Raw genomic sequence first — 9,535 nt, forward strand, 5'->3', positions numbered from 1 at the left:
ACCAATCACATTTTGACCAGATGGAGGCGCTAGACCTTCAACCTCTGGGGAACATGAATGTTTGGACAAAATTTCATGATGAGCCATCTGATAACTGTTGAGATATTTCAGTCTAGACTGACAGACATTACTGTCCATAGAGACATGTTGTTAGCATGGCTAAAAACACTGCTATATTACAGTGAGTTACAATGAAAGGTGTCACCATCATGGATGTATAATAACAGCTGGATAGGACGCTGCTGTTGCTCAGCCTTCCAGCCAATATTTCCTAGTGGTCACTTGTGGTATTGCAGCAAAAAATCCCCCTGCGGCCCAAAAAGCATTTCTCACATAGACCACCGTTGTAAAAGAGACGTCTGTCAAACTGTTGACAGAACACCTCGAACTGCAAACAACGTCAATTATGACTCTTTCTATCATGAATTGTTAAACCATGGAGGTTTTATATTTGTAAAACTTTCCTCGAACAGAGAAAAGCAATTTAAAAATCAGTGACATCACCACAGTGGAAAGTCTGTGGACCGAGCGGTAACTCGGGGGCGGGGCCAGCGAGAAACAGTACTGCGTATATTCAGAGAGCCGCACAACACGGAAGCAAACCCGGAAACTTGAAGCTTTTGTGGTTGATTTGCCATCCGAGCAATTCTTATTGGACTGAAAATGTCTCACTGTTGATCAAGAATCCAGCTCTTATGGTCACTGCAGTTCACCATTCCCTTTTTTGCTTCTTTCTTTAATTCTCTGTCTTACTCTCTTTTTCAGGTGCAAATTAGCATCAGTGTTTGTGGTGAAAGCATGAGTGGTATTTGCAATTTGAGCTCAGAGAGCCTGAGGTCAAACTGTCAGCCTCCAGCGGCTCAAATTACTGACTCAACTTCACAGTTCCTTATATGAGTGAATATATTCATTTTTTCTAATGTCCCTCCTAAAGCACTGAGAGGTTTCTTTGAGAAGAGAAACAAAGAGAAAAAGAAGTAAACAAGTTGATGCATGAGGAAAATAAAACTACTCTATAATTCTTATGAGATAGGAGTAAATATTGAGAGATGTTAAATTATGAAATAGTAAGTAAAAATATATACCTGCTAAGTCAAAATTATGAGATTGTCAATTGTAATTTAGTCAAAATTGTAGCTAGTTAAGTCATAAAAACGTCTAGATTTTGACAGAAGCGACCTTCCATATCACACGGGTTCCTCCACCGGCCCAGGTGACGTCCCCGGTCCTGACAGCCTGTCGATCACTCCGTCAGAACGGCCTCTGATTGGCTGCGTGTCGGTGTTCACGTGAACACAGAGTGGTGGTTTTGAAGCCACGAGAGAAATATGTGCAACAACAGGGAGAACCTGAGGAGAGGAGCTCGCGACCACACCGGCAGCAGGTGTCCGGGACTTTGTCCTTTTATAAAGATCCAGAACAAAAAGAGGCGCGCTGTGAAACTTCCAGGATGATTTCCAGGTAAACTGCTGCGTCACACCTGAAGACAAACCGTCCAATAGTTCACAAGAGCTGCTCCAGGTATCTTTGTACTGTTTATTGTGAGCTAGTCTGATTTCTGCGTTTTCTACATTAAGTGACGTAGCTGCGTCTGAGCTGCTGCTGTTGTAGCATCATCAAGTTTTATGGAAGATGCAAACTGACAGAAAACAGCGAACATACGGAGTCCTGGATGGATCCTGCTGCTGAGTGAACTCTCCTGCAGGGAGGTGGAGGTGTGTTGGTTATCTGGGTCAATGCTGAAGTTGCCTTCAGGTTGTGAGGTTAAAATGGAAGTTATATGACAATATTAAACGACCAATTCTCAGTTTTTGCAGCACTCGTCGCAGTAACACTGTTTAAAACAACTGTCATATCTGTGAAACCTTTATTTTATTCGTGAAAACAAACAAAAAAAAACCAGGTGATGTCACTTGTTTTATCAATCAATCAAACTTTATTTGTACAGCACTTTTCATTCAGATTAGTGCAGTTCAAAGTGCTTCACAAATGACTGACAAGCTGATAATAAGACACAACAAATGTAAACAGTAAAACAATTTGAGACTAATGCACACGAGAAATAAAAGATATGAACATGTAATAAAATAAAATGTATTATTATTAACAGAAGAGACATAAATATAGAAAAAAGACTAAAGCTTTAATAAATCAAACATCATTAAGGCTTTTTACTATGATGTTTATCACCTTTCCACTATAAGTGGTGCAAAAACTGAGAATTGGAATTGGTTAATATTGTTATTTAAAGGGGACATACTCAGCTTTTTGTGATTTTTCTGCTATTTATTTCCTGTGCTGATGTCAGATACAAATACAGAGCTGGAAATATGCAGAATATGTCCTCTTGAAGTTTCCTTTGGCTTTTGTGGCTTCTTATAATGTGAACCAGAAGACAACGTCAGCGTTGTTTATCTGAGGATAGTTGAGTTCACTTTAAATATTATACCAACATTTTTTTGCAGTGGAGGAGGCTAAAGATTGTGGTAAAACTTCTGCAATACCTGTATCAGCAGAAAAAAAGAGATATGTTACTAAAGACGAAGAGGAAACAGAAGAAAAATAATGGACATAAATTTAGGGCTGTAGAGTTCTGTACTATTTTTAGATTTATAATCTTGAAGATTTCATTTAAATAAATGTCTGTTAAGTCACTGTCTATCACCGAATGAGGTAAAACTTACAGTAAATGTCTGTTCTGGTCAGTGAACCAGTTGAAGTACTCATTGATGACAACTACACTCGTTATGTTACTGTAAGTACAATAAAAAGCCAGTCAGAGTAATTTATTAATGTTATCTGAGCAGCTGAACAACACACCTGCAATTACCGCTTATCACCATATGGTGCCGCCAAAGAGAACAAGACAGAGATTCATTCCTTTCATGCATAGTGGTCACCACAGTGGACAGCTATTCAAAAGCCGTTTTCTTAGATGTGCATGGGGTTTTAATGGTATAGTTGCACATCAGCCACCACAGTGGACTCTCGTGTGTCATCCCATGTTTAAATAAAATGAAGTTCAAATTTTTTTTTCATGCCTAAAGGGGAATAAAAACACTGACTGAGGTTATCATAATTCATGCATGAAAGGGTTAAACAACACTGACAGACTGGTATTTTGGGGAATAAAGTTTAATAACTGCTGCTTGGAGGTGTCACTATTTATTCTGCTTGGACTTTTACCTGGAAAAAGGTTCCTGCAGCTGTTTTTCCTGAATATGACACTATACCTGTATATGGTACTGTAAGTGTCATATACACTCATTTATATTGAGTCATATTCTCTATAAATGTGCCCTGTTCACTATATATTGTTGTCATATTGGGCTGTATTAAATGATTATTTTCATTATTGATTCATCTCTCAAACATCAAAAAGAAATGAAAAACACCCATTTCACCTGCTCAGAGCCCGTATTGATGTTCTTATTGCTTGTTTTATCTGATCAACACTCCTAAACTAAAAAATATGAAATGCACTGTCATATATGATAAAAACAAGCAGCAAATCCTCATATTAGAGGAGCTGGAACCATCAAATATTTGGCAGTTTTGCTTGAAAAATGACTGAAATGATAAATTGATAAATAGTTTCATATTGTTTACATGATGCACTCTGAACTCAGTGTAGTTCTCTGGGAGAATCAATTAAAAAAAATCAATAATTGGGTCATCTGTAATGTTCACAAAATTTCTCTTTGAGCTGAAACAATTGGTCAGTAAATCAATTAGTAGATCGACAGACTGCAACAGTTATTTCCCAATTTATATATATATGATAAAAGATGTTGCCTTTTATCTGAATTCTTCATATGTGTTTAATTTCTTCACTAGAGTCGTCTCTGACATGGAGATATCTGAAGAAATCATTTTTTTCCAGGCTGTATGTGTTGGTGCAGATTAATCTCCTGTTGATTGACTAATAGTTTCAGATGTGAATCATATTTCCTCTCTCTGTCTCTCTGTCAGCGTCCTGAGCGTGCTTCCTGCCACCATGCCGATCGACATGGCGTCTACTCTGTTCCTGTCCAAAGAGGAGTTCATCTACAGGGCGACTCCTGAAACCTGCGAGGCTCCTCTGAGCTCGTTTCAACGTTCTCACTGTGTCAATCAGGTCCAACCAGAGGACAGATCCTCCAGGAAAGACGCCAGAAAAGCCAAGAAGCAGGTGACGTTTGCGGATCACAGAGGCCTGTCTCTAACCAGAGTGAAGGTCTTCTCCCAGTTCAATGATCCGATCGATATTCCTCTGAACATCCAGGAGATGCTGAGCTCGGCGCTGTCTGTGACGGCTGAGGAGGACAAACTGGTGCTGGACTTCACTCAGCCGTCCTCAGACTACCTGAACTTCCGCCAGAGTTTAGAGAGGAACTGCGTGATCCTGGAGCACTGCGTGCTGAAGGAGAAGGCGCTAACAGGAACCGTTAAAGTCAGGAATCTGGCCTTTGAGAAGTCGGTGAAGCTGCGAGTGACCTTTGACACCTGGAAGAGCCACACGGACGTGGCCTGTGAGTACGTGAAGGACACGTATCCCAGCTCGTACAGCGACACCTTCTCCTTCCAGGTGAGTCTGCCGGACGAGCTGCGGCCGCACGAGCGCATCGAGTTCGCCGTCTGCTACGAGGTGGACGACTGCGAGTACTGGGACAGCAACCAGGGGAGCAACTACCGGATCCTCTGGTCCTCCATGAGGAGGCGCGATCAGGACGCCTGCAGCCCCCGCAGAGACTTCGGGATTCATTTTGACCGATACGGCAGCCCGACCTGCTCACACGGGATCTTCCCCGACTGGCCGAGCTACGCCGGGTACGAGAACATCGGCCCGTACTACTGAACATCTGTACGGGGTTTATTTTTAAGGACTTCTGTTAATGAAGCCTGTTAAATGTCATGTTGTTGATTCAGCAAAATCTGCTGTTTTTAAAGCAAAATCTGGCACCAATGAAGCGTATAGATAGAATACTTTCAGTTTATGGATTGTTTTTAGTCTTTTTAGTTTTTGTGCAATGTCACAAGATAAGGAACAAATCACCATTGCAGCTTCCCAGAGCTCAAGACGCCATCTTTAAACTGCAAGTTCTGTTTGGATAATATTTAAAAACTCATAAACACACAAGTGATTTACATCTTAAGACACTGTTATCATCTGCTTCTTTAGTGTCAAAAACACTTGTGTCTGTTGTTTTCTCTTGTGTTTCTTGTGGATGAGGATCTCTGACATCACTGTGAACCAAATCTAAGCTGTCGGCCTCCAGTTTCCCAGAACCCCAAACCCTTTTTCATCCAGCTCAGTCTGCAGACCTGACGCATCACATTTCCTCTCCGGTGAATTCTGTTTTTATAACCACAGAAAGAACTCTTTGTTTTCTGTAACTGCATGTTGTTACACTGACGGCTGGTTAATGTTGATAAAACGTCACAATTATGTTCTTTTCACAATTAGAAAATTATTACAAATGTTCATCAAACTACAGAGTCTAAGGTGACGTCTTCAGACTTCTTGTTTGATCAAGCTCAGAGTCTAAAACACTAAACAGTGAGAAAAGCAGCAAATTCTCACATTTGAGAAGCTAGAAGTTGATCATTTTTTGGCCCTTCTGCCTAAAAAAGTACTAAAACCAATTAATAAAATTTCAAAGTATTGATATTAGCCACCAATCGATCAATCTGTGCTCCTCAGGTGACACTACACAGCCTCACCCAGAGATGCTGGTAATGGTTTAATATTTCACAGAAATGTTGGTTCAGAAGGTTTTTATCTCTCGTTTCTTTCACAATAATGTAAAAACACACACGAGAGTTCAGTCAGTCACTGTTTTTACATCCATTGGGGCCAGTAGGGGAGAAAATGTGACATTCAGTTTTAATTTATTGTTATATTTTTAAAAAGTCAACCAGAAAATGTTCAAGTCTTTTCAGCAGAATCTTTAACCTGCTGCAGCTGAATCTGAACAAGACGACATATAAACACCAGAGAGAAACTACATTATTCATCTAATGGTCTTTGTTTAATTTAGGAATGATTTTCTTTGTTGAAATGTCTTTATGTATGTCATGTTCAGTGTTGAAGCTTCTGCTTTCATGGGATTGTTATGAAGTTGAAAGAAATGCTGCTCAATAAAGTCGTTTATATAAAGTCCTTGTTGTGTTTATGTTGGGTCTGTTCCAGCATATTAACAGTCTTGAGCCCTGAACATTCACCAGGTAGAGGACAGGTCAAACTCCCAGAGTCTCCACCCGTCTCCCTGTTTGACCAGTCAGACGCTGGCAGAGCTGAGAGATCAGTAGGACAGACCAGAGTTCCCAGCAGAAATGATGCTGGAGCTTCTGTGTGTCGTCGTGCAGGAACTCAGCATGATCCAGCTGAAACACTCTTAATGTAGTCTGATCTTCTCTTATTATAGAGTCAATATCAACACGTCTGTTAAAGCTCAGTTAACCTCCTACAGATCCACTTCAGAACATCAACACTCCCCTCCTTCACCTTCTTCAGTCAGAAACACACAGACTGACATCACACATTCATTCATGGTGTAAATGTATAAATGATAAATGATGCATCTGTGGCCTCAACGGCTTCAAATTAAATCTCACCAGGATGTAAAACAGCAGAATATTTTAACAATAAGTGTTTTTATCCTGGTTTGAATATGAGGTTTGAATATATCTAACAGTTTATCAGATATTCCTCATGATACTTTTATTTAATATGAGATATGATGTTAGTGTCTGTTTCTCCACTGAGTCTCTGACAGAATAAAGAGAAACAAACATTTAATGAACAAAGACAGATTATATACAGATATATATTATTTAACATATTTAGGGAAGAGTCTAACAGAAATATTAATAAAGTTGGGGAGGATGTTGCTTTTTAATCAAATGAAATATAAGTTTCAGCCCTGTAGTTTCTGCACTGTCCTGAACTTTAACATGAGACACAAACAGCTTCAAGGAAAGTTTGTAGATTTCTCTGATGGAGGAAACTAAAGGTGAGTGAAGACTTGAATTAAAATATGTTATTAGTGGTGTTTCAGTTATAGTTGAATACTGTGTTAAGTAAACATGGAGCAGATTAAATAGATTTGAATGTGTTATGACAGACTTGTTGTAGTTCAGTCTGCTCAGGTTTCCTTCAGTCCACATCAGTATTCATATATATATATACAATCTCCCTCTCACCCCCCTTCCATGGGGGGTGGTGGTGTGTCTCGGGTCCTCTCATCAACATCTAGCTTAAATATTTTTCACACTAATATCATCAGAATAACAAATGTAATAATCTTCTTATCTGACAGTAATAAATAAACTCTTTATCCATGGTGGTGTTGCTGTTGCTGAAGTGACAGAGATGGTGGAAGTTGATCTGATATGAAAAAATAACGTGGAACACTCACTAAAACACACTATTATTACATTATTGCGTAAATGTCCTCAGCTACATTCTGCTGCAGTAGTGTCAATAAAGTTGAATTGAATCTATAATTGAATAAATCCTCCTCCTGTCCACCAGGTGGAGACAGAGTCCATGTTGGTCAGTGTGCAGCATCACAGAGAATCACATTTATAAACTCTAACCAGTCGTTAGTGTTTTATTTTATCATGCAAATCATTTTCTCTTATTTATGAGAAATAGTTTTATATATTTCTAAACATTTACAACTCGTTCAGTCTTCAAGAAGCATAATGTGAAACTTTACTGCTGGATGTCTGCTTGTTGATTGTTTAGTTTTTTCTGTTGATCTGTTGATCTGTTTAGTGGGTTTTTTTAATTGAAAATGTATTTATTTATTTATATATTTTTGCATTTTGTATTGTTCAGATTGTCCAGTGAAGAATAATTTGCTCTCATATGTTTCCTTCAACTATGAAGTGATTTAATTGCTAAAATCTAAACATGAGACACAAACAACATCAAGTTAAATTTGTAGAATCCTCTGAAGGAGGAAAGTAAAGGTGAGTGTAGACTTGAATATAAAATGTGAACATTTGAAAATTAATATAATTTGTAGTTGAGTATTAAAATACACTTGAAGTACTTGAAGTCTACACAGTTTAAACAGTTTATTCTTCTTGTAATATCAGTTCAGTCTGCTCAGGTTTCCTTCAGTCCACATCAGTTGTGGCTCCATCTAGTGGTCACTACAGAAAACATCATTATCCAGAGTTGATCTAATATTCTTCAGGATATGTTCATTATGATGATGTGAGCTGTGTTTTCTTTGAGTCTCTGTCAGACTTGCTGCTCAGAATAAAGTCAAACAGACATTTAATGAACAAAGTTCAGCAGAAGCTTCAACAGACTCAGAAAGCAGCTGATGATCCAGTGAAGACACTCTGAGCAAACTGGTTTCATCAAGATCATATTTTATTCATGATTCACAGAAAAACGCATCAAGCAGGATATGATTTAATGTAGAATAACACAATATACTGCAATCAAACAGTTTAAATTTCAACACCTCACATCATGATAACATAAATAATAATAAATCACAACCTTGTGTTGGCTGAAAAACCACCAGAAAAACCTTAAAAATATTAAACTTACATGACACTTTAAAATTGCTCATTTTCACACTGCTGTTTTGTAGAAGATACAGAAATAAACCCAAACCACTGAACAATCTGACTTTGTGTTCAGTTTTTGAGAGCAGAGACAAAGCTGCAGATAAAGATAAAGATCAATCAGAACCAATGTTACATATGGTTCACGTGTGTGTGAATCTTTGACTGGATTTATCTTTGCTATATAAATGCAGTCCATTTACCATTCAAATGTTGACCAGATGATGGTGCTATATAAAAAGTATTGTTTCTCACATTACATGTCTGACTTTTAAAACTTGATGTTTTCTGGTGCAGTTAGTAAAAAAATAATGTCACACACAGGTCCACAGAATTATTATTGAATATCTTTAGTAACATTTGTTTCCACCATTTGTGTTAACATTGTTCAAGTCAATGTTCTAAGTGGATATAAGTGAACAGTGAGTATATGCACATGTTGCTAATGTTGGCTGTGTGCACGCTGTGGTATTTGTGTGTGTGATGCATAGGCTTATTGAATTTTGTTGGTTTTGTGTGGTAGGAGGGCGGCTGTCATGCATCTTTATTCTGCTAAAGTGCACACAGCTTGTGTGATGATGTGATTATTTGTTGCATTTTGCTTGATGATGAGAAATGATCTTTTTGTTATGGTGATAACTCTCACTCCCTCTGTGCTGTTTGTTCATTACATTGGCTGGACTTAGTTAGCATCTTATTTTTGTTTCAGAGCTGAAATTGTCACAGGTAAGTTTTGCAGTACTAAAGGAGAGGACACATAAGTTGGTAGTTTGCTTTTTTTCCTGATGAGGGAAGGGGGGTCAGAGAGCTTAAAGGTTTAAGACACACTGTTCACTATTAAACGTAATGGTTGGAAAAGGTCATTCTTGCTTTTTATTTTCTCCAAAACTACCAACCTTTGGTGTGAATATAATAAAATATAGTTATCCATGGCAGAGGGAAGGACATGCATTTCCCCCCAGTC

The 9,535-nt window shown here is 38.4% G+C and overlaps 1 protein-coding gene across 4 annotated transcripts; it reads left to right on the forward strand.

The window, feature by feature from the left end:
• Window positions 1-1,333: 1,333 nt before the first annotated feature.
• On the forward strand, window positions 1,334-6,139 carry ppp1r3b (protein phosphatase 1, regulatory subunit 3B). 4 transcript variants are annotated; one of them, XR_006398761.1, is made up of 3 exons: window positions 1,334-1,461; window positions 3,973-5,181; window positions 5,259-6,139. XR_006398761.1 is itself a non-coding variant. In XM_044333174.1 (3 exons), the coding sequence occupies exon 3, from the start codon at window positions 3,998-4,000 to the stop codon at window positions 4,835-4,837; it is 840 nt and encodes a 279-aa protein (XP_044189109.1). In that variant the 5' UTR covers window positions 1,334-1,461; window positions 1,578-1,715; window positions 3,973-3,997; the 3' UTR covers window positions 4,838-6,139. The 4 variants fall into 4 exon arrangements, 3 of the variants coding, with proteins under 3 accessions (XP_044189109.1, XP_044189108.1, XP_044189107.1); XM_044333174.1 differs by adding an exon at window positions 1,578-1,715 and having other exon boundaries at window positions 3,973-6,139; XM_044333173.1 differs by having other exon boundaries at window positions 1,334-1,521; window positions 3,973-6,139.
• The last annotated feature ends 3,396 nt before the right edge of the window (window positions 6,140-9,535 follow it).

The sequence above is a fragment of the Thunnus albacares genome, chromosome 18 (genome assembly GCF_914725855.1).
Source record: "Thunnus albacares chromosome 18, fThuAlb1.1, whole genome shotgun sequence".
Taxonomy (NCBI): domain Eukaryota; kingdom Metazoa; phylum Chordata; class Actinopteri; order Scombriformes; family Scombridae; genus Thunnus; species Thunnus albacares.